Source organism: Sus scrofa, chromosome 11, assembly GCF_054392235.1.
Source record: "Sus scrofa isolate SSC_HxYL_T2T_F1_AM1 chromosome 11, Sscrofa_HxYL_maternal_Yorkshire_Landrace_v2.0, whole genome shotgun sequence".
NCBI lineage: Eukaryota > Metazoa > Chordata > Mammalia > Artiodactyla > Suidae > Sus > Sus scrofa.
Window position 1 is genome coordinate 6,067,695 of NC_139393.1, and position 26,237 is coordinate 6,093,931.

Below are 26,237 nucleotides of genomic sequence, written 5' to 3' on the forward strand. Positions count from 1 at the left end.
GACAGGCACACCTTAAAAAGAAAACATGTATTCATCTTACAACACAACAAAATGTAACCAAGCAAAAGTGGCCAATAGGAAAGCAGGCGGGAAACGCACGTTCATGAAGTGAGTTCATGAAGCAAGTCTTACTATTAATCTGAAGCAGAGGTACTTAGACCAGTGCCGTCCAAGGAAACAGCCTTCAGTGATGGAAATATTTCCGGGTCGTTGCTCTCCAGGGTGGTGGTCCTCAGTTGCCGTCAAGCATTTGGAATGAGGCTGAGCAACTAAGAAACCAATTTATTGGTTTCTTCCTGGTTTCCCAGCCCATGTCAACTTACGTTTACACTATACTGTAGTCTAAGTGCTGGTAGCATTATACGTAAGAAAACAACATACATATTTTAATTCAGAAACACTTTCTCGGAGTTCCCGCTGTGGCACTATGGGACGGGCGGCATCTCTGCAGTGCCAGGATGCAGGTTCCATCTCTGGCCTGGCACAGTAGATTAAAGGATCCTGCATTACCAAAGCTGAGGTATAGGCTGCATCTGCAGCTTGGATCTGATCCCTGGGAACTCCACATGCCATGGGGTGGCCAAAAAGGAAAAAAGAAAGAAAGACTTTCTTGCTAAAAAACGCTAACCCTCCTCTGAGCCTTCAGCAAGTTAGAGCAGTAACATCAATGACCACTCATCAGAGATCACGATGACAAAGAGAAGAATAATGAAAGAGTTTGAAAAGCTGTGAAATTACCAAAACACGACAGAGATAAGAAGTGAACACATGCTGTTGGAAAAATGGCACCCACAGACTTGCTCGAGGCAGGGTTGACACAAGCCTTCTTTTGATACAAAATGCAATATCCGTGAAGCAAAACACAGCGAAATGCAGTAAAACAGGTCTGCCTATATTGGCAGTGCCTTCCTTTTAATTGCTGAGTGGTAGTCGATTATATAGATACAACACAATATTTTAATTCACCCACCTGCTGGTAGAATTTGGGCTGTTCCTACTTTGAGGATCTTGCAAACAAAGCTGCTATGAACCTTTGTATAAAAGTCGAGGTGTGGCCTATGCTTTCATTTTTCTCAAGTAACTGTCAAAGAGTAGACTGATTCGGTCGTATGGGAGGTATCTGTGTAACTTTTTAGGAAAGTGCCAACTGTCCTCCAAAGAGGGTGTGTCAATTTACCTCCCTCTTAGCAGTGTATCGGGAGCTCCAATTGTGCCACATTCTTGCCAACACTTGGTATGATGAGAATTTTTTATTTTAGCCATTCCAATAGGCATAGTGCATCTCATTGTAGTTTTACTTTGCATTTTCCTATTAATGATACTGGACATCCTTTCCGAGGCTTATCTGACAAATCCTACAGATTTTTTGGTGGTATGTCTGTTCACATCGTTTGCCCAAATCAACTCTTTTAAAATTCGGGTATTCAGGAGCTCCCTTGTGGCAGAATGGATTAAGGATCCGGTGTTGTCACTCCAGCAGCTCAGGTGGCTGCTGTGGCACGGGTTCGATCCCTGGCTCTGGAACTTCCACATGCCATGGGTGTGGCCAAAAATAAAAATTAAAAAAATAAAATTGGGTTATTTTCTTATTATTGAGTTTTGAGAGTCCCCTCCAGTTTTATTGAGATATTGTTGACAGAACAGGTACACAACATGATACACAGTCGTGTATACCCTGTGATGTGATTACCACAATATGTTTATTTAACACCGATCGGCTCACAGTTACAGAATTTTTTCCTTGGGATGAGAACTTTTAAGATCCACCCTTTTAGCAACTTTCACATGTTTAATAGAGTACAAATATCTCCCCATTTTCGAACGTTTTGACACCATTTCGCTTTTACAAAAGACCTGCATGAATACCTGTTTTCCTTCACAGAAAGAAAGCTGGAGAGGTGTTTTGATTGTATGGGAAAAAGTGAAAAGCAAAAATAGTATTCAGGGTTGGTTTTCTAGCGAGCTAGTACAGAGGCAGCTTGAACCCCAGCCACAGAGAGGGGTACTGCCAAACTCTTGCCGTGGAAACCACACTCAGCATCTCACCATCAAGCCATCATAGCTTTGAACTGTGTCTTTGAGCATCTGGGCTTTCTCTCCATTTATTCTCTCCATTAGCAAGATGCTTTGAACTATCTCGGCTTACAAAGCGTTGCACGGGGACGCTCTGCTTTCAGAGAGTGGGGAAACCTGTGTTGGTGACTTACAGCCACCACCTTGTACCTCACACCCCAGAGCTTATTAATCTTCTAACTGTCGGTTTGCACCTTCTGACCCCCTGCACTCACTTCTCTCACTTCCTACTCCCGCCTCCGGCAAACACCAATCAGGTCTCTGTTTCTACGAGTTCTTCTTTTTAGATTCCACATAGAATGAAATGATACAGAATTTGCCTGACGTATTTCACTCGGCAGAATGCCCAGAAGGGCATCCCTGTTGTCACAAACGGCAGGATTGATTTCTTTTTTTTTACGGTTGAATAATACTTCATTGTCTAGACACAGTTGACTCTTGAACAATGTGGATTTGAACGGGGCAGGTCCACTTGCACAAGCATTTGGTTCTATAAACACATTAGAGATTTTGGCGAAAATTTTGGCGATTTGTGACAATTTGCAAAAACCCACAGATGAATGCCATAGCTTGGAAATATGGTGAACAAATTAAGAAAAAGTTAGATATGTCATGAATGCATAAAATATACATAGATACTAGTCTTTTTATCATTGACTACCAAAAAATATACACAAATCTATTATGAAATGTTGAACTTGGAGTTCCCTGGTGGTGTAGTGGGTTAAGGATCTGGTATTGTCGCTGTTGTGGCTTGGGTCACTGCTGTGGCAAGGGTTCGATCCCTGGCCCAGGAACTTCTGCATACCATGGGCAAGGCCAAAAAAAAAAAAAAAAGTTGAAGTTTATCAAAATTTACATGTACAAACACTCACATACCAAACACAGTGACATTTACGGTTGGGAGAAATGTAAAGACGCAGAAATAAGTCATGGCTTCATAAAACAGCATGTAAACTATCCTACAGTAATAATCGCAGAGCACCTCTGTTGCCACGGCAGGGAGCTCAAGTGTTCCATCTGCTTCAAATGCCATATGATGCTCATCAGCTTCAATGAGTAATTCACCTCCCCGGTCATTTGCATGTCACAGTAAACAAGATCTCTCCGCGGTCCATATATACAACGGGGTAGTACTCAGCCAGGAAAAAGAAAGAAATGATGCCATTTGCAGCAACATAGATAGATGGACCTGGAGATGATCCTACTCAATGAAGGAAGTCAGAAAAGAAAGACACATATCCTATGATGTCACTTACATGCGGAATCTAAAACATGACATACACGAACTCAGCCATGAAGCAGAAATAGACTCGCAGACATAGAGAACAGACCTCTGGGTGCCAAAGGGGAGGGGGGGCTGGAGAAGGATGGATTGGGAGTTTGGGATCAGCAGATGTAAACTATTGTATATGGAACGGATAAACAGAAGGTCCTACTGTATAGCACAGGGAACTACACTCGATATCCTACGATAAACCTAAATGGAAAGAATATGAAAAACAATATATTTGTATGTATAACTGCATCACTCTGCTGTACAGCAGAAGTTAACACAACAGTGTAAATCAACCATAATTTTTAAAAGACTTTAAAAAAAGAAAAGGAAATTCATGAAGCTGTTGCTGCAATTACATCAGCAGATGTAAAAATCTTGCACTTTTTGCAAAATGACTTTTTAGCCCATGTTGAAAATGCTGCTTTTGGGAGTTCCCATCGTGGCGCAGCGGTTAATGAATCTGACTAGGAACGATGATGTTGCGGGTTCGATCCCTGGCCTCGCTCAGTGGGTTAAGGATCCGGTGTTGCCGTGAGCTGTGGTGTGGGTCACAGACCCGTCTCCAATCCCGAGTTGCTGTGGCTGTGGTGTAGGCCGGTGGCTACAGCTCTGATTGGACCCCTCGCCTGGGAACCTCCACATGCCACGGGAATGGCCCTAGAAAAGGCAAAAAGACATAAAAGAAAAGAAAAGAAAATGCTGCTTTTATGTGGGTGCAGGATTGGTATCCTAGAGGCATACCTATAGACACTAGTCTGATTTGGTTTACTTCAGATAAACACCAGAAGTAGAACTGCTGGCTTATACAGTAGTTCTATGTTTAATTTTTTGAGGAACCTCCATCCCGATTTCCCTGGTAGCTGCTCCGATTTACATTCCCTCCAACTCTGCAGTAGGGTTCCCTTTTGTCCACATTCATTCCAACACTTGTCATCTTCCATCTTTTTAATGACAGTCCTTCTAACAGGTGTGAGGTAATACCTGACGGTGTTTTTTGTTTGTCTGTTTGTTTTCTGGCTACACCCATGGCATGTGGAAGTTCCCAGGCTAGGGATGGAACCTGAGCCACTGCAGAAACCAGAGCCACTGAAGTGACAATGCCAGATCCTTACCCTGCTGTACCACAAGGGAACGAATGTCTTATGGTTTTGATTGGCATTCTGTTGATAATTTCATGTACCTTTTCATCTAGCCGTTTGAAGGTTATGGATGTTCCCAGGCCAGGGACTGAATCTGAGCCATAGCTGTGACCTACCCAGCAGCTGTGGCAATGCTGTATCCTTTACCCCACTGCGCTGGCCAGGGATCAAACCTGCGCCTCCGCAGAAAACTGAGTAGCTGCAAGTCAGATTCTTAACCCACTGCGCCATAGTGGGAACTCCCCCCATCCTTTGTGTTTTGATGGATTTTTGCAGTGGTATGCTTACATTCTGTTACCTTTTGAGTATCTATTAGAGGTTTTTTTTTTTGTGGTTAATGTGAGGCTTATTTAAAACAACTTATTTATTAAATCTATTTTAAGTTGATAACCATCTAAATTTCAATGCATACTAAAGCTCTGTATTTTTATTCTCCCCCTACACATACCTTATATTTATTTATTTATTTATTTATTTATTTTTGTCTTTTTGCGTTTTCTAGGGCCATTCCTGTGGCATATGGAGGTTCCCAGGCTAGGGGTCTAATCAGAGCTGTAGCTGCTGGCCTACCCCACAGCCACAGCAATGCGGGATCTGAGCTGCGTCTGCGACCTCCACCACAGCTCACATCAATGTCGGATCCTTAACCCACTGAGCAAGGCCAGGGATTGAACCCACAACCTCATGGTTCCTAGTTGGATTCGTTAACCACTGCGCCACGACGGGAACTCCTTTATTATTATTTTTTTTCTTTTATGTTTTTGATGTCCTAATTTAAATCTTTTTATTTTGTGTATCCACTAACAAATTATCACAGTTATAGTTTTTTTTTTTTTTTACTGCTTTTGTCTTTTACCTTCATACCAGATTTACAAATGATTTACCCATCACTATTACTAATCAGAATATTCTGAATCTACCTATATATTTACCTTACCCAGTGAAATTTATACTCGTATGTATTTTCCTGTTACTAATTAATGTCCCTTTGTTTCAACTTGAAGAAGACTTTTCAACGTTTCACATAAAGCTAGTCTAGTGGTAATGAACTCCCTCAGCTTTTGCCGGCCTGGAAAACTCTCCTTCAGTTTTGAGGGTTTTTGTTTGTTTGTTTGTTTGTTTTTGCCACACCCATCTCCTGAGGGAGTTCACGGGCCAGGGATCGAACCCACGCCACAGTTGTAATCAGAGCCCCAGCAATGACAACGCCAGATCCTTAACCCCCTGTGCCACACGGGAATTCCTCTTTCAGTATTTTAAATATAAAATGCCACTCCCTTCTGGTCTACAAAGTTTCTGCTGCAAAATCTGCTAATAGTATTATAAGGTTTCCCTTGGGTGTAACGAGTTGGGATTTTTTTTTTTCTTGTTGCTTTTAAGATTTTCTCCTTTAATTTTTGATAATTTACTTAAAGTGTATCTTCTTCTTCTTCTTTTTTTTTTTTTTTTTTTTTTGTCTTTTAGGGCCACACCCAAGGCATATGGTGGTTCCCAGGCTAGGGGTCAAATCAGAGCTACAGCTGCTGGCCTACCCCACAGCCACAGCAACGTCGGATCCTTAACCCACTGAGTGAGGCCAGGGATGGAACCTGCGGTCTCACGGATACTAGGCAGATTCGTTTCCGCTGAGCCACGAAGGGAACGCCAAAATGTGTCTTGATGGGTCTCTTGAGGTTCACTTTACTTAGAACTCGCTGGGCTTCTTGGATTTGGATGTTTGTGTCTTTTCCTGGATTAGGGAATTTTTCAGCCATTATCTCTTTGAATAAACTTTCTGACCCTTTCTCCTTCTCTTTTCCTTCTGGGACCCCTATATTGCAAATATTCTCCCACTTGATGGTGTCCCTTCAGCCCCTTAGCTATCTTCGCTCTTTTGCTGCTGTTGTTCCTCTGATTCGATGAATTCCCCTGCTGTCCTGAGCCCAATGATCCTGTCCTCCACTTTCTAATCTGCAGTTTGAAATCCTCTTGAATGTTCTAGTTCAATTACTACTATCTGTTATTCAGCTCTATGATTTTTTTAAATTACAGTAGAGTTGATTTACAATATTGTGCCAAAGTCTGCTGAACAGCAAAGTGACTGAGTCATATATTTTTTTTACCCTTTTTTTTTCTTTTCAGGGCTGCACCTGTGACATATGGAAGTTCCCAGGCTAGGGGCTGAATGGGAGCTACAGCTGCCAGCCTACATCACAGCAATAGCAATGCCAGACCGAGCCACGTCTGTGACCTAGACCACAGCTCACACCAACACCAGATCCTTAACCCACTGACAGGGCCAGGGATGGAACCCAGGTCCTCGTGGATACTAGTTGGGTTCGTTTTCGCTGAGCCACAAAGGGAACTCTCCCTTTCTTATATTACCTTCCATTATGGTCTACCCAAGAAGTTGGACATGGTTCCCCGCACTGTACAGCAGGAGCTCATTGCTTACCCATTCTAAACAGAACAGTTTGCATCTACTAACTCCAAACTCCCAGTCCAGCCTCACTCCCTCCTCCTGCCCCCTTGGCGACCACAGGTCTGTTCTCTGTGTCTATGAGTCTGTTTCTATCTCTATGATTGATGCTTAGGACTTTCTTTCCTTTTCTTTCCTTCTTGGCCACCCCGAGGCATATGCATCAGATGGGAGCCACAGTTGCGACCCATGCCACTGCTGTGGCAGTGCTGGATCCCTAATCCACCGTGCCCAGCCAGGGATCGAACGTGCCTCCCAGGGCTCCAGACACACTGCTGACCCTGCCGCGCCACAGCGGGAACTCCCGCCTAGTACTCTCTCAAGCATCAGTAAGCATCTTTATGGCCATTGTTTTGAACTCTTCGCAGGGAAATCACTTATCTCCATGGCATGAAGGTATGTTTCTGGACTTTTATCTTGTTCCTTTGTTGGGAACATACTCCTCTTTCTTCATTTTCCTTGATTCTCTGTGTGGGTTTCTGTGGCTTAGATACAATAGCTGCCTCGCCCCGTCTTCAGAGAGGGGTCCCTGTAGACGGTAAACCTTATCCTTCAGCCCAGGCTTGGTTCTGGGTGGCCTCTCAAACTGCCTTCTTTGTTCTTATTGGCTCCCAGGAAGGAAGGCGGGTCAAGACCTGTCTTGTCTCCAAGGGGAGGGTCTCGGTCAGCACGTGGATGCGGATGTGCAGTGACTGGGAGCCGGGCCCTTAGACAGCGGCTTTTGTTTTGTTTTGTTTTTTTTAGTTATTTCTTGGGCTGCTCCCCGCGGCATATGGAGGTTCCCAGGCTAGGGGTCAACTCAGAATCCGAGCCGCGTCTGCAACCTACACCACAGCTCACGGCAACGCCGGATCATTAACCCACTGAGCAAGGGCAGGGACCGAACCCGCAACCTCATGGTTCCTAGTCGGATTCGTTAACCACTGCGCCACGACGGGAACTCCAGACAGCGGCTTTTGAATGAGGCAAGTAGACCTTTTCCCGGGAAAGAATAGGAGCTAGTGTTTCTGTCTGTTCTCTCTGCACTGAAGCCTAAAGGATAGCCAGTCAATAACTGTTTCTTTGTTCGATAAAGTCCAAGGGGACCCACTAACACAGCCAGGCTGGCCACCAGATGAAGGGGTGTGTCCTCTGGGTGGCGGTCACAAAGCCCAGGGTTCTAGACACGCACAAGCTCCTTTCAGGGAGATACCAGAGGAGGAGCCCCTGGATGGTGCTCGCCAGCCTCCTCAGCCTCGGGCAGAATCGCTGTCACATCCCAGATGTATGTTTCATTAGGGATCTGACCCTCAGGCTGAGAACAGGCCTCTTTAAAAACCAACAACCCCATCAAAAAAGTGGACAGAAACTCTAAATAGACATTTCTCCAAAGGCAACATGCAGGTGGCCCACAGACGCATGGAAAGATGCTCAATAGCACTCATCATTAGAGAAATGGAAATGAGAACTACAATGAGGTATCACCTGACACCAGTCAGAATGGCCATCATCAGAAAGTCTACAGGAGTTCCCGTCGTGGATCAGTGGTTAACAAATCCGACTGGGAACCATGAGGTTGTGGGTTCAATCCCTGGCCTTGCTCAGTGGGTTAACGATCCGGCGTTGCCGTGAGCTGTGGTGAGGGTCGCAGACCTGGCTTGGATCCCGCGTTGCTGTGGCTCTGGTGTAGGCCGGCGGCTACAGCTCCGATTCGACCCCTAGCCTGGGAACCTCCATATGCCGCGGAAACAGCCCAAGAAATGGAAAAAAGACAAAAAAAAAAGAAAAGAAAAGAAAAGAAAAAAAGTCTACAGACAATAAATGCTAGGAGTTCCCACTGTGGCATAACAGGGTCAGTGGTGTCTCTGCAGCGCTGGGATGCAGGTTTGATCCCCCACCTGGCACAGTGGGTTAAGGATCTGGCATGGCCACACTTGCAGGGTAGGTCTTGACGAAGGCTCAGATCTGATCCCTGGCCCAGGAACTCCATATGCTGTGGGGCGGCCAAAAAAGGGAAAAATACAAAAACAAAAAAAACCCCAAACCGTAAATACTATAGAGTGTGTAGAGAAAAGGGTGTGGAAAAAATCCTGCACTGTTGGTGGGAATGTAAATTGGTACAACTGGAGTTCCCATCGTGGCTGAGTGGTTAACGAACCCGACTAGGAACCATGAAGTTGCGGGTTTGATCCCTGGCCTCCCTCAGTGGGTTAAGGATCTGGTGTTGCTGTGGCTGTGGTGTAGGCCGGCGGCAACAGCTCTGATTAGACCTCTAGCCTGGGAACCTCCATATGCTGAGGGTGCAGCCCTAGAAAAGACAAAAAGACAAAAATAAATAAATAAATAGGTACAATTACCATGGCAAACAGTATGGAGGTACCTCAGAAAACTAAATATAGAACTACCATATGACCCAGCCATCCTACTCCTGGGCATATAGCCAGACAAAACTACAATTCAAAAAGATAGGTGCACCCCTATGTCCATTGCAGCACTATTCACAATAGCCAAACATGGAAACCACCTCAATGTCCATCGGCAGATGAATGGATTTAGAAGATGTGGTGCATATACACAACGGAATACTACTCAGCCATAAAAAAGAACAAAATAAGGCCATGTGCAGCCACATGGATGGACCTAGAGACTCTCATACTAAGTGAAGTAAGTCAGAAAGAGAAAGACAAATACCATGTGATATCTCTTATATGTGGAATCTAAAATAGGGCATAATGAACCTACCTACAGAACAGAAGCAGACTCACAGACATGGAGAACAGACTTGTGGGTACCAAGGGAGAGGGGGAAGGGAACAGGGTAAACTGTGAGCCTGGTGGTTAACAGATGCAAACTCTTACATCTAGAACAGATGGGCAATTGGGTCCTGCTGTACAGCACAGCGAACTGTGTCCAGACTCTCAGGACAGAACATGACAGGGGATGATACGAGAAAAATAATGTGTACATAGGTATGACTGCATCATTTTACTGTACAGCAGAAACTGGCACAACACTGTAAATCAACTCTACTTTTATAAAAAAATAAAAGAAAAAAATTTTTTAATTTTATAGAAAATAGACTTCTTTAAGGGAAAGTCTAGGAGAAAGATATTTCTATCTGCTGCCTCAGCACTGAGCCTGGGCGGTATAGTCACAATGAGTCTTTGCAAACCCTTTACAAACTGTTTCTTTGTTTGCTGGGCTCCAGCGGGTCTCAAGGACACAGGCCCCATTAGCTTTCAGTGCCGGGTGTTTTGGGGCCTGTCCCTCAGATGGAAGTCTTAATACTATGAACACTAGAGGCTGGTTCCGAACGCTTCTCTCCTCAGGGAGAAGGTGAAAGCTGTAAGTTCCCTACCAATTGTACCTTGCTGTGCTGGGGCTGGGGTCGTGGCAAGGATTGTATCAGTCTTTTCTCTCCATTTCAATGCAGGCTTTTGTCTCATTTGCCTGATGTGTAGGGGTCGCTCAGCTAGTTTGTGGATTTCTTTCAGAGGGAACTGTTCCATGTGGAACTGCAGGTTTTGTGTGTCTGTGGGGTTATCTTTGAGTTTTAAAAAAAGATACAGTCCAGGAGAAAAGGGAACCCTCCTACACGGTTGGTGGGATTGTAAATTGGTACAGCCGCTATGAAAAACAGTATGGAGGTACCTTAGAAAATTAAATATAGAACTACCACATGACCCAGCAATCCCACTCTTGGGCATATATCCACATAAAACTTTCCCTGAAAAAGACACATGCACCTCTATGTTCATGGCAGCACTATTCACAACAGCCAAGACATGGAAACAACCTAAATGTCCATCAACAGATGAATGGGTGAAGAAGATGTGGTATATATACACAATGGAATACTACTCAGTTATAAAAAAGAACAAAATAATGCCATTTGCAGCAACATGGATGGACCTAGGAACTCTTATACTAAGTGAGGTAAGCCAGAAAGAGAAAGACAAATACCATATGATATCACTTATATCTGGAATCTAATATATGGCACAAATGAACCTATCTACAGAAAAGAAACAAACTCATGGACATGGAGAACAGATGTGTGGTTGTCAAGAGGGGGGTGGGGGTGGGGAATTTGCGACTAGCAGATGCAAACGATTGCATGTGGAGTGGATAAGCAATGAGATCCTGCTGTACAGCTCAGGGAACGATATCTAATCACTTGTGATGGAACATGATGGAGGATAATGTGAGAAAAAGAATGTATGTATTTGTATAACTGGGTCACTGCTGTACAGCAGAAAGTGACAGAACATTGCAAATCAACTATAATAAAAATAAAAATAAAATAAAAAATAGATATTCCAGATACAAGTCCTTTATCAGCATGTAATCGACAAATATTTTCTGCCAATCACAAATATTTGTCTTTTGAAGACCAGAAATTTGTAATCTTGACAATGTCCAATTTATCAATTTTTCTTTTATGGATCATGCTTTTGGTTCTGTATCTAAAAAAATCTTGGTGCAATATAAGGTTAGAAAGATTTTTTTGCATAAAAGTTTTATAGTTTGAGGTTTTATGTTTAGGTTTTTATATTTACTTCTTAGTTTTACATTTAAGGTCTATGATCCATTTGGAGTAAACTATATGAGAAGACATGTGAATCAAAGTTTTTCAAATGACTCTATTTCCAAATGAATATCCAATTGTTTCAGCACCATTATTGAGAGATTATGATTTCTCCATTGAATCATTTCTAAACTTTCATCAAAAATAAATTTTGGGAGTTCTCATCGTGGCTCAGTGGAAACAAAACTGACTAGTATCCATGAAGACGCAGGTTCAATCCCTGGCCTCGATCAGTGGGTTAAGGATCTGGTGTTGCCATAAGCTGTGGTGTAGGTCGCAGAAGCGGCTCGGATCTGGCGTTGCTGTGGCTGTGGTATAGGTGGCCGCTGTAGCTCTGATTCAACTGCTAGCGTGGGAACCTCCATATGCTGCAGGTACTGCCCTAAAAAGACAATAAATAAATAAATGAACTTTTTTTTTTTCATTCTTTGCCACCCTATGGCATACGGAGTTCCCAGGCCAGGGATCAGATCTGAGCCACAGTCATGACCTAAGCCACAGCTGCAGCAAAGCCAGATCCTTAACCCACTGTGCCAGGGTGGGGATCAAACCTGTGACCCAGTGCTCCCAAGATGCCACCAATCCTGTTGTCCCACAGCAGGAACTCCAAAAATAAACTGACTGCATATTTCTGATTTGCTTCTGGAATTTGTATTTTTCTTTGATCTATTTGTCTATTTTAGCGCAATAATAAAGCAATAACAAGCCCTGAAATAAAGTGTTATAAATCTTCCAACTTTGTTCCTTTTTTCAAAGTTGCTTTTGGCATTCTAGGTCTCTTTCATTTACATAAGAATTTTATACTTTTTAAAAAATTTTTGGCCACACCCACAGCATGTGGAAGTTCCCAGGCCAGGGATCGAATCCATGCCACAGCAGCAGCCTAAGCCACTACAGTGACAACGCCAGATCCTTAACCTGCTGCACCTCACAACTCCCATCCATATGAATTTTAGAATAAGCTTATCAATTTCTGAAAAAAGTTCTGCAGGCATTTTGATAGAAATTGTATTGACTCACTAGACCAATTTGGGCAGAACGGTCATTTTAGCATGGTTGAGTCTTACCATACAGAAATATTATATATCTCCTTTTATTTAAGGCTTCTTTAATTTCTTTTAGCTATGTTTTGTAGGTCTCAGTGTATAGATTCTGTCCATCTTCATTCCTATTTATTTTTCTTTTCTTTCTTTTTTGTCTTTTTAGGGTTGTACCCATGGCATATGAAGGTTCCCAGGCTAGCAGTCAAATCGGAGCTGTAGCTGCTGGCCTACACCACAGCCACAGCAATGCCAGATCCAAGCCGCTTCTGTGACCTACACCACAGCTCACAGCAACGCTGGATGCTTAACCCACTGAGAGAGGCCAGATTTTGAATCTGCATCCTCATAGATAAAGTCAGATTCGTTTCTGCTGAAGCATGACAGGAACACCCCCTATTTCATATTTTATGTTGTTCTGTATTTTTACTTCAATTTCTGATTGTTATAAAATCACAGTTGATTTTTCTACACTGAACTGGTAACCTGCAAACTTACAGAACTTATTAGTTATAGTTGCCTTTTTTTGTAGGTTCCATAAAATTTTACTCATAGGCGATTAAGTCATCTGTAAATAGATAAACTTCTTATCTTCCAATGTGGATGCCTTTCATTTCTTTTCCTTGCCTTATTACACTGGCTAGAATCTCCAGTACAATGTTGAAAAGAAATGAGAACAGATATCCTTTTTTTTGGATTTTAGGGCTGCACCCCCAGCATATGGAAGTTCCCAGGCTAGGGGATGAATTGGAGCTGCAGCTGCCAGCCTATGCCACAGCTCACAGCAATGCCAGCTCCTTAACCCACTGAGTGGGGCCAGGGATTGAACCCATGTCCTCATGGATACTAGCTGTGTTTGTTACCACTGGCTGCACTGGGAACTCCTGGACATCCTTTCTTATCTCTGATTTTAGGAGAAAATATTTAGTCATTTGAAATTAGGTATGATGTTAGCTAAATCTTTTCATAGATGCTTTTACTAGGTTGAGGAGAATCACTTTTATTCCTAGTTTGCTGGAAATTTTATCAGGAATGGATGTTGAATTTTGTCAAATGCTTGTTCTGCATCTATTGAGATGATCATACAGGTTTTTGGTTTTGTTTTGTAGCACCCTTTCTTTTTTATTCTGTGACTATGTTGATTCATTTGCAAATATTCTTGCCTTCCTAGAACAAACCCCACTTGGACATGATACATTATCTTTTGTAAATATAGTTGAATTCAATTTGTTAAAGTGTTGTTAAGAATTTCTGCATTTATATTCATGGCAATTATTGGGCTACAGGTTTCTTTTTGTTTTCTACTTCTAATATCTTTGGTTTGGGTGTCATAGTAAAGCTGGCCTTAAAGAATGTATTGAGAAGTAACATCTGCTCTTAAACTGTTCGTTTGGAAGAATACAGGCAGAGTTGGTATAATTTCTTCTTTAAAATTAGGTAGAGGAGTTCCCGTCGTGGCGCAGTGGTTAACGAATCCGACTAGGAACCATGAGGTTGCGGGTTCGCTCCCTGCCCTTGCTCAGTGGGTTAACGATCCGGCGTTGCCGTGAGCTGTGGTGTAGGTTGCAGACATGGCTCAGATCCCGAGTTGCTGTGGCTCTGGCGTAGGCCGGAGACTACAGCTCCGATGAGACCCCTAGCCTGGGAACCTCCATATGCCGAGGGAGCGGCCCAAAAAAATAGCAAAAAGACAAAAAAAAAAAAAATAAAAAATAAAATAAAATAAAATTAGGTAGAGCCCCCAGCCTGGCACAATGGATTAAGGATCTGGCATTGCTGCAGCTGGGGCACAGGTTATAACGGAAGCTGGGATCTGATCCCTGGATGGGGAACTCCATATACTGTGGGGTGGCCAAAAAAGAAAAAAAAATAAATAAATAAATGCAATTAAAAATAATTTTTAAAAGTTTTAAAAAATAAACTTAGGTAGATCCATCTGTGAAGCCATTTGCTCTAATAGTTTTCATTGTGGGAATATTTTTAACCACAAATTCAATTTCTTTAACAGACATAGCATCATTTAGGTTATCAATTTTTCTTGGATAAGCTTTAGTTTTGGGTTTTTTTTTTTTTTTTTTTGGTCTCTGTCTTATGGAGCCACACCCACAGCATATGGAGGTTCCCAGGCTAGGGGTCCAATCAGAGCTATAGCCACTGGCCTACACCAGAACCACAGCAATGTGGGATCCGAGCCACGTCTGCAACCTACATCACAGCTCATGGCAATGCCGGATCCTTAACCAACTGAGCAAGGCCAGGGATCGAACCCGCAACCTCATGGTTCCTAGTCGGATTCGTTAACCACTGAGTCACGACAGGAACTCCTGGATAAGCTTTGACAGAATGTATCTTGTAAGGAATTTTTCCCATTAAATTTAAGTTATCAAAATATAGACATAAAGTTGTTAATGATATTTCCATATTATCTCTTTAATATCTATAGATCCTATAGTGATGTTATCTCTCTTATTCTGAATATTAGAAATTTGCGTCTTCTCTTTTTTTTTCCTGATCAGTTTTGCTAGAGGTTTAGCAGTTTTATTTATCTTCATTGCTCTTGGTTACAGTGATTTTTCTCCATTTTTTTTCTATTTCGTTGATTTGAACTCTGATGTTTCCTTCCTTTCTTTTATTTACATGGGGTTTAAATTGTTATTTTTACCCTCTTGTGTATGCTTAAATTTGAGACAATTGATTTAAGATCTTTTTGTTTCTAGTAATTTGTAGCACTACAATTTAATACTAATAATCATTTAAAATTAATAATTTAGGGAGTTCCTGTCGTTGCTCAGTGGTTAACGAATCGACTAGCATCCACGAGGACTTGGGTTCAATCCCTGGCCTCGCTCAGTGGGTTAAGGATCTGACGTTGCTGTGAGCTGTGGCATAGGTTGCAGACGTGGCTCGGATCTGGCATGGCTGTGGCTGTGGTGTAGGCTGGCAGCTGCAACTGTAATTCACCTCCTAGCCTGGGAATCTCCATGTGCCATGGGTGCAGCCCTAAAAGGACAAAAAAAATAAAAATAAAAATAAAATAAATCAATAATTTAATGCTATAAATTTCTTAAGTACTATTTGAGGGACATCCCAGAAATTCTTTTTTTTTAGTGCCACACTCAGGGCATATGGAAATTCCCAGACTAGGGATAGAATCAGAACTGTAACTGCCAGCCTACACCACAGCCATAGCAACGTGGGATCCAAGCTGCACCTATACCACACCTCAAGGCAATGGTGGATCCCCGACCCATTGAGCAAGGCCAAGGATCAAACCCACATCTTCATAGATACTAGTCAGATGACTTGTTTCTGCTGCACCAGAACTGGAACTCCCCAGAAACTCTTATATATTGTATTTACTTTTTCACTTGGTTCAATACACATTTTCATTTATCTTTTGTTTTCTTCTTTGACTCATAGATTAGAGATGTGTTATTTGATTTCCAAATATTTGAGGATTTTACGGTTATCTTCCTATTATTACTTTCTAACTTAATACCACTGTACTCATAGGATATACTTTGTATGTCTTGAATCTTTTCAACTTTATTGGAGCTTGTTTTTTAGACCATAATCTAAAGTATTTGATGAAAAAAATTTGATGAAATAATGGAGAAAATTTTTCCAAATCTGATGCTAATGATAAATCCACAGATCCTAGAAGCCAAATGAAACCCAAACACATGACTCAGGAAGAATACTATGAAAGGTACATTATAATCAAATTGTTTAAAAACAATGATAGAGAAAATCTTAAATGCATCCAGAGAAAACAGACACATTCACACAGCAGACTTAGATGTATATTTGCCAACTGAAGTCCTCATTGTAGCTCACTGATTCTGTTCATTTTAATTTTTTTTAGGGTCACACCCACAGCATATGGAAGTTCCCAGGCTAGGGGTCAAATTAGAGCTGCAGCTGCCTGTCTATGCCACAGTCACAGCAACGCCAGATCCAAGTCGAGTCTGCAACCTACCTCACACCTCATGGCAACACCAGATCTTTAACCCACTGAGCAAGGCCAGAAATTGAACCCATGTCCTCATGGGTACTAGTTGGGTTCATTACTGAGGCACAACAGGAACTCCCTGTTCATTTCACATTAGTCTTTTTTCTCTGTTCATTTTGAATAATTTCTATCACTGTGTCTTCAAGTTCACTAATATTTTCTTCTACAGTATCTAATCTGCTATTAATCCCATCCAGTGTAATTGTAGTTTTTACCTCTAGAAATTTAATATATGCGATTTTTTCATACTTATTATTTCCCCATTTAACATGTAAAAGCTTTCCTCTAGGTTCAGGAACATATGGAATATAAGCATAACAACTATTTTAATGTTCTTGTCTACTAATTCTATATTCTGTGCCATTTTGAGGTCCCTTTTTGATGTTTGAGTTTTCCCATTATTAAAGGTTAAATTTTTACCATTTGTCTGCAGATTTGAAATGAGATGCAAGACCCTGTGAATTTTACCTGGCATCAGATGTTTTTGTATTCTGTTTAATATCCTTGAACTTTTTTCTGGGATGTGGTCAAGTTCAGTGTATACACTTGTTCCCATTAAGTTTTGCTTAAAAAGCTTGGTTAGGTGGGACCAGAGTAGTGTTTAGAATAAGGCCAATTTTCTTCCACTAGCAGACTTCATCAAAATTAATATAACTTCTGTTCTTCAAAAGACATTAAAAAAAGACGGGAGTTCCCTAGTGGTCTAGCAGTTAAGGATTTGTTGTTACCAGTGTTGTGGCTTGAATTCAGTCCCTGGCCTGGAAACTTTTGCATGCCACGAGTGTGGAAAAAAAAAAGAAAAAGAAAAAAAAGAAAGAAAGAGAAAAGAAAAGCCAAAGAATGGGAGAAAATATTTTCAAAACATAGGCAAAAGATTTTGGAGACAATTCACCAAACAAAATGTAGCATAGCAATTAAGTACACAAAAAGGTGATCAACATCATTAGTCATTAGGGGACTGCAAATTAAGAACAAAAGGACATATTACTACACCAGTTAGAAAGGTTAAAAAAATCAAAAAACTGACCATACCAAAAGATGACGATGATGTTGAGCAACTGTGCAAGTGCTTTGAAAACAACTGGCAGTTTCTCATAAAGCTGCCTATTCACTTAGCATACAGTCCAGCGATACGACACCACTCCTAAGATATCTACTCAAGAGAAATGGACACCTAAGCTCACACCAGAAATTCCATTCAAATATTTATAGTGGCTTTATTCATAACTGCCAGAAACTAGAAGATTCGATCCCTGGCCTTGCTCAGGGGGTTAAAGATCCTCAGGGATGCTCGTCAGATTGGTTTCTGCTGAGCCACGACAGGAGCACCAATGTTCTATGACTTGATAGTGGTGGTAGTTGTGTGACTGTATGCGTTGGTTAATCTCATGAAACCACACACTTAATAGCGTAAAATTTGCTATATGAAAATTGTACTTCGATAAATTCAACTTTTAAAAAAATCCAAGGAAAAATTTGTCACCACTGATATTAAGGTACTTTCTGAGAATCCATTACCAAACCCTGGTGGCACTTCCAAGAGTCCAGTTCCAAACACATTCTGAGCAGCTTTAGAATTGGAAGAGTTCCTTAAGGGGTAGCGGGGGCGGGGGGGGGGCATTAGATGGAGAAAAAATAATTTGGCATTGATCTAAAGTAAAATTTTAGGTAAAAGGAAAATATACTCCACGAAAAGAGTGATGGATTCAGACATTATAAAACCAACCCAGGCCATGTCACTGTCAAATCCTCCAAGTCACGTCCCCTGTGCCGCAGAGAACTGGGTAAGACATGGAGACCAGAGCTCCAAGTTCTGCTTGGAGAGTCATCTGCTGGGATAACCCTAAAATCGGGCCCAAATTTCCTCATCTGGTAAAAGAGGGCAGTAGACTGGTGTGGTATGATAAGTATATTTGGTCTTGGTTGGGATTCCTGGCACGAAGCTCCTAAAATCTTTGGAACTTCCTGAGGGATGGGAGTATCTGTTGTTCTTCATAACAGGCGGTTCTGGGCACCCTGGAGTTTCTGCCAACAAGGTGGCTTAGGGTGGGGCCCTTCCGCAGCCTCAGGGGAGGTCAAGAGATTGGAGGGTGGGGCTGAATCTCCGGCAAACGGTATGTGTGTGTGTGCCAATTAAAGCCTAAATTTTTTTTTTTTTTTTTTTTTTTTTTTTGCTTTTTAGGTCTGTACCCACGGCACATGGAAGTTCCCAGGCTAGGGGTAGAATCAGAACTGTAGCTGCCAGCCACAGCCACAGCCACAGCCACACCAGATCCGAGCTGTGTCTAAACTACACCACAGCTCATGGCAACACCGGATCCTTAAGCCACTGAGTGAGGCCAGGGATCAAACCCGAACCCTCATGGATACTAGTCCGGTTTGTTACTGCTGAGCCATGACGGGAACCCCTATAAACATTCTTGAACTGGGAGATCTGGTGAGCTTCTGGGGTGGTGAACAGGAGGTGCCTGGACAGGGCTTGGAAGTTCCGGGCCCTTCCCACACCCCTTGCCCTCCGCACTTCTTCCGCCTGCCTGTTGCTGAGGGAGATCCTTTCGTCAGAAACAGGTAATCTAGAAGGTAAAATGTTTCCCTGGGTTTGGGAGCTACTCTAGTGAAGTAATCAGACTCGAGGAAGGCGTCTTGGAGACCTTCGCTTTACAGCCTGTCCAGGTTGCAACTTGAACCAGAGACAGACATCTGCAGGGAGTCAGGCTGGGTCTGAACCCTGAGCCTGTGGGATCTGCCACTATCTCTGGGTAGAGAGGGTAAGAACCGAGTTAAATCGTAGGACATCCAAGAATCGCTCTGTGTGGGGTTCCTCCCACCCCACATGGTGGCCGGAAGTCCTGCGAGTGGCCAGTGAGGGTGGCGCTGTGAGTAGGAAGCAGACACGCAGGGGGGTGTTTTTCCATAAAACCGGGAGCTCTCATCCTCCTTACTCATTCTATGCTCTTTCTTCGTAAATTCGCATGATTTTAACCACCGTCTATTTGCTCCTGCATGTATGGCCCTATATCTGGGAGGCCCCCAGGAACCTCAAACTCAAGCCCAACTCCCCCTTTTTCCTCCTAAATCTCCCCCTCCCCCTACTCAGGGCCGATGCAACCACTGTCACCAAAGCCAGAAACACAGAGGTCATTTTCGACTCCCCCCCCCACTTTCCATCATGCAGGCAACGACCCGGCCTTGGCATTTTAACCTCCCGATAATCCCCACATCTCTCCGCGGCTCGGCAGCTCTGTAACCACTGCCCCAATTCCAGTCCTCATCCCCTCGGGCCTGGACGACTGCCAACAGCTGCCTGGCAGGCCTCCCTGCAGTGGTTCTATCGGACACTCATTCTCTATGCAGATTCCCAAACTCTCTTTCTCAAATACACATCAGAGCATATGTCACTCTTCTCCCCCGAGGCCCTCAACAATCTCCAGCAAGGGTCCTTACCCTTCCTGAGCCTCGGACCCCGCTGAAAATCTGACGAAAGCCATTAGCCTACCTACCTACACACACCACACACAGACACACACACGCTGAAAGATGCAACGGATCCCCTGAACTCCATCCCGGGTCTCCTAGTCCACACCATGAAGTCCAAGTCCTTTATGACAGCATTAAAACACTCCTTACACATCACGGAGCCTCTGGCAACCCTGAATTTTTTTTTTTAAGATATCCATTAACAGGCTTCAATTTTCTAAGTTAGAACTTTTTTTTTTTTAATGGAGACTCGAGGCACATGAACGTTCCTGGACCAGGGGCTGAACTGGAGCTGCAGCTGAGGCCTACACCGTGGCTACAGCAACAGGGGATCTGAGCCACATCTGCGACAGACACCACAGCTCACAGCAATGCAAGATCCTTACCCCACTGAGTGAGGCCAGGGATCAAACCCACATCCTCATGGACACCATGTGGGGTTGATGAGCCACAGGGGAACTCTTGAGTTGGAATCTTTTCAATGAGGGTTCCCCTTCCTACAGACCTTATTCCCTGGGCCTCCGAAGCCCAAGATGGAATTATCATTTCTGTCTACTCTGTGTTTCTGACCTCGGGACCTTTTTCTCCGCTGTCCTGTTTGCCTGGCATGTCCTTATCATTCCCTTTCCCCATCGACTCTTACTCATCTTTCTGTTCACGGCTTTGGCATCACCTCCGCTTGGAGGCTGTGCCTTCTTTTCTCAGTCTGCATTCAAGGCTCCACCTCAGTGCCCTCAAATCACACGGCCCACCCTTTCCCATCGACACCCCCAACCAAAGACTGAGCAGGACCTGGGACGATGTGACACCTAACACAGCCCCTGGACTAGACGGTGCGCCACAGTGTCTAAGACGGGAAGGAGGAAAATCCGGGGACTCTAAACCTTGAGGATTTCTTCGGACCTGATGTGTCCCTCTCTTCGCAAAGCACCTGCCTCGCGAGGAATGCCCGCTGTGCGTGACAGGTATTAATTCCCTGATGAAGGAATGAGATACTGCCTAATTCCTCTTCACAAAGGAGGAACTTAAATGCAGAGACAGTCCCTGACAGAAGAAAGAACTCACGTTTCCTGTGTTGCTAGTCTCAACACATCCACCTGCACGGCCTCCAAGGACGCCGTCCCTAAGATTCAGAAAATCATAACTCAAAGGGCAAAGCAGTTGAAGACGGAATTCAGTGGACCGTTTATCACCAACACACAATGGTTTAAAGAAAGGATGACAATATCCTGTTTTAGAGTAGTCTGTACACAATTTTATGGAGGATTCTTGGCTACTGATTGACTTACAATGACTGCGGGGAAAAAATACTTTTACTGTTTAACCTAAAAAATAACAATAGTTCCTCTTTTAGGATCTTATGCAATTCCTCTAGCCACAAGAGAACACTGTGTGTGTACTTTATATTATTTTTAAATTTCCTCTACATGTGTTGGTATCCATGGAACAGAATTGCGTGATTCAAATTAACGATCCTCAGTGAGTTCCACAAAAGCTTTCATTATCACAAGGATGATCTAGCCATAGAAGGCATCAACTGAAGGGAATTAAAAGGCAGAGGCGTAAAGCTCATAGACCCCCCAAAAGACATAAAAGCCATCGGCCACGTTACTGTGGCTCCCCGAGAAGTGGCTAAGGCTGTTTTGGAAATCATGACGGAAAAACATTCAGATCACAGAGTCATCTGATGAAAACCAAAAGCTCTATGCAGACAAACCATCTACTGTGAGACTCACAAGACTTTGCCATTTCGGAGGGAGTACGGGAGCGAGCACTGTGGCAAGACCAAGCTAGGCAAGTTACAAAGTGGGCCGAGCTCATCTTCAGCCTGTCACTTTCCCCTCTCCAGATTCTTACTCCTGTTCCCTGCCAGGTCCCTTTCAAAATCGAGAAAAAGGATCAAACACAATAGTTTCGACATGATTTGCTTTTTGCCAAATCAGAATCTTGACCCCAACATGAAGGCAACATCTGGTGGCTCTTTGGGGACTCGGCAAGATTGCAATCTCGAACAGTGAATGATAGGGCTCCTTGTCACATTGCTTTTGAGTTTCCATAGAGAATGACAGGAGGAGAGGAATAAGAAGAATTGCGGAGAAAGCCATGAAGCTGAGCCATCCTGTGGGCTTCGCCACTGAGCACGAATATTCTCTGGGGAGTAAAATGCAGTCAATAAATTTGTTCAAAGAAACTTTTGGAAAATTACTTCTTCCTAGGACCTAACCTCCCCCCCCCAAAAAAAAAACCCCAAACAAAAAATCCAGCCATATTTCACTCCGGAACAGTCCATTTATTTTAAATGAAAGAGCAGTTCCATTCTCATAACCATTAAATACAGTATATCCATGTTTAAGTTGTTTTAGGGGACAAAAAGCCTAAGATTCCTATTCTGACCTGGTGGAAGCTTCCTTTACAGAAACATGCTATTTTCCATCTGCAGATATTTAGTGATCATGATAACTGTGCTGGAAGCTCTAACTCTCTGAAAGCAAGCTCTGTGCTGAAATGTTTTCTTGGAGAAAGGCGATGACCATGCATTTTAAAAAGAGAATGGAATTAACTATTTACACGTAAGTTCCCCCATCCCCATCTTTTTCATCTTTGTACCCTACGTGTCTAGCACTGAAATAGGTATGGAATAAAAAAGTTTGTAAAAAAATATATATATATATATATATTTTTTGGCGACACCTGTGGTGGGCAGAAGTTCTTGGACCAAGGATCAAACCCATCGGAACCGCAACCTGCTGAGCCACCAGGGAACTCCCTCTTTCCTGCGTGAACTCTTCCCTGGAATATAAATAGGTCTTCCTCCTTCACTTTTGATATCTCATTGCCTGACTGTTTTTCAGTGAAACAACACAAGACTTCAACAACACCCACAAAATCTTTAGTGATGATTAAGAGTTAATGAGAGTGCATTTTTTGGTTATTAAAAAAAAAAAAATGAGCCAAGTAGTTCACCATGAAACTCAGGAAGATAATTTACTATAGATCCATGTGAAGCACCCAAGAAGAAATGAACAGCCAATCTAAAGGCAACAATTAGAAGGAGACTTGGAGGATCAAAGGGACCTTAACAACAGGTCACCAGGTCTGGTGTCCCGTCCCATCCAAATCAATCTTTGCCGAGCATCCTTACACTCCACCTCCTTCTGAATCATCCCCACTCCCCCTGTCCCTTAGGCCAGCAGTTCACAAGAAGACAAAGTAAGATAAGCAACAAGGGCAAAAGACAGTAACTAAAACGTGCAGGTCACAGCTCTGAGTATGAATTTTCTGACACTAAGGTAAAAGGTAGTATCACAGTTACTGAAATATTGAACTCACCCCCTCCTAGCCACTATCAGCACATAATACTGTTAAGGCCATGGAGTATATGCCTCCATTCCTTAAATACCACTTCGAAAGCCTCCTCATTAGTCATGAAAGGTAGTGCTTATGATATAAAAGAAATGGGGATAGCATCCTAGAGTTGGACGAATTTAAAGCTTTTAAACATTTAAAGTCCTCATTTTTAAACCTCTCTCGCTCTATGCTTCTCTATCCAAGAAACTCTGCAATACCAAGTCTTGGCAAAGATGTGGGGACCTTCGGATCCCACACGCTGCCAGTGGGAATAAACTGGTAGCACCACTTTGGAAAACTGTGTGACAGTATCTACCCAGCTGAATTATACTCCAGGAATTCGACTCCAGGGTGTCATCCAAAGCGAAATGGGTGTTTGTGTCCCTCCGAAACAGGGAAAAGAATAGACAGAGCCGTGTGATTCCTCATTACACAAAATTGGAGACAACCAAAGCATTCTTCAACAACGGAATGTGGAGAAGTGAATTGTACAGGCTATTCACACTAAGGAATAGCACCAAGCAGACAACAAAACCAAACAAAACACTGTTACGAAGAACAAGGTTGTACCATCATCGCAATATTGAGTGAAAGGAGATGGAGAAAGTACATAATGATGGTTTGGTTGACATGAAGTTCGAACAACAGGCAAAACTGGGGAATTGGAAGTCAGAATAGTGGCTGCCTCTGGGGGGTATAAGCTGAGAGAGGGCAGAGTTAGAATTGCTCTATGTCTTGACTCCATAATGGTGAGGTAGGTACCTACATATACAAAAACTAATGGAGTTGGATTATTAAGATGTGTGTGTGTTTGCTGTATGCAAATTACGCCTCATTTAGAAAGATCTGGAGAGAGATGTAGGAATTTCTAGGATTATCCCTATATAGAAAATAATTCAAAGCAGCTTAAATATAGTTACATGTACCCATGCTTATACTTTTAGAAATCCTTTGTATGCTACTGAAAAATTCACTTACTACTTGATGTCAGACATAGCAGGAAGCTAACTTTTCGTAATAGACTGAAAAACATATTGTCCTATACACTTGAAATGTACACATTTACCAATTAACAAAGATGTTCAGGAAATGCAAGATGTGTTTCCATTCCTCTCCCTCCTTATGTTACCTTTTTTAAATCCATAATCCTGAATTCTCTGAAACAAAATAGTTCCTGCCCGTCAATACTGCAAATATTTTCTCTATGTACCACAGAGGCTTCAAGTTAGAAGCTGGAATTTTGGAGCTGGAGGGGACACAGCCCGGACTCGCTCACCGGACAGAGGAGGACGCCGGGGTGGGGGTGGGGGTGGGGGGCAGTGAGCGAGTGATGGTCCCAAAAGGTTGCAGAACTAGGACAGGGACCCGAGGCTTCCTGGCTCCCCAAACACTGTCTCCTTCACCCTAAACGCAAATCAACCCTCTCATCTTTCCAAATGGATGAATTAGATGTACTGGGGATGAATTTTTTTCCCCCCAGTAACTATGCTACCCAGATTATTCGGGAACAGTCAGCTGAGTCCTTGAGAACCCCCTTGGGGTTTAACGCTAGGATAAAAATCGAGTACAGGAGGAGAGGACAGCTAGTATTTTTTGAAGACGTACATCGCGACTGCATATTATTTCCAAAGTAACTATTCATTGAATCAACCGAAATTCGGCGGGGTGGGGGTCGTTACCCGAGATGACTCGCTTTGGGGGAGAGGGCGGGCGCATTTTCCCATCAGAGTTCGCCCCCTAAATCCAAACCTCAAAAGAAGAGTTAAAGACGCCACCCAGGCGTCTACGCGAGCCGGGGTCGCTTCAGGCGAGGTCCCTGCCACCGGGCGCCCGGCTCGGGGCCGCAGACCCGGGCGGCCTGCCCCCGACACGGGCGCGCGGCCCGAGCGGGCGGGGCGGCCCCGGCCCCGGGCGGCGCTTCGGCGAGGCCGCCGGCGGAGTCGGGGCGGCAGGTGGGGACCGCGGCCCCAGCGGGAGCGGCCACGGGAGAGGAGGGGGAGCAGGACGCGGGTGGGCCCGGCCCGGGCGGCGGGCGAGTTCCGGGCGAGGCGGGAGGGCGCGAAAGAGGGGAGGGGCGCGGGCGCGAGGGAAGGAGCCGGCCGGGGAGGCGCGCGGCGGCGGGGACGGAGGAGGCGCGCGCCCGGTCCCCGCGCGGGGTGGGGGCCGGGGGCCGCGCCGGGGGCTGCGGGGGCTCGCGCGGGGCCTTACCGAGCAGCGGCAGCCGGCCGCCGAGGCGCGCCAACGCCGGCATGGCCTCCTGAGCCCGGGGTCCCCAGGCCGCGCCGGCCCAGCCCTGCGATGCCGCCCTCCGCGGCGCGCCCCGCGCTGCAGGTGGCTCGCTTAAGGATGCGCGTCACCGACCGCAAATTCCCTCGGACTGGTGCAAAGTAGAAGGGGGGGAGGATCCCTCTCCCCACCGTCAGGGGCTGTGCCGGGCGCCGGTGCCTGGCGCAGCGCTGCGGCCGAGCCCACGTGCCCGCCGTGGTCCGCAGCCCGCGCTCCGCGGCGCCCGGGGCTCCCCGACTGTGGCGGGGGAGACTGGGCGCGGTCCCGCCGGGGAAGACGCAGGGGCTCCGCGGCTCCGGCTGGGGAGGAGGCAAGGCAGGAGCCGCTTGGCCCCCGGGAGTCCCGGAACCCTCTCCTTGGGTTCCCGCAGCGTGGGGACAGCAAGGAGCCAGCCGCCGTCCTCCTCGCGCGCTGGGGGCTTTGAGGCCGCGGGATGGGGGCTACGTCCGCGCCCCAAACGGGCGCCTCTGGCCGGCGCGCAGGGGAGCAGAGGACTGGTTTTCTTTGTCTCCCCCTCCATCTCCTAGGATGCCCGGGACCTGGTCCACAGCGACAGCA

At 44.4% G+C, this 26,237-nt stretch overlaps 1 protein-coding gene across 3 annotated transcripts in view; it reads right to left on the reverse strand.

Moving 5' to 3' along the window:
• Positions 1–25,703, reverse strand: part of FLT3 (fms related receptor tyrosine kinase 3) — an 84,994-nt gene extending 59,291 nt beyond the window's left edge. For 2 of the 3 annotated variants that reach the window (XM_021065521.2, XM_084981308.1), the window contains exon 1: positions 25,602–25,703. In XM_021065521.2, coding sequence (XP_020921180.1) covers positions 25,602–25,644 — 43 coding nt within the window. In that variant the 5' untranslated portion in view covers positions 25,645–25,703. Of the gene's footprint in view, positions 1–132; positions 1,730–25,601 lie in introns of those variants that run through there. The other variant, XM_005668293.4, reaches the window with a different exon arrangement.
• Between the last annotated feature and the right edge of the window lie 534 nt (positions 25,704–26,237).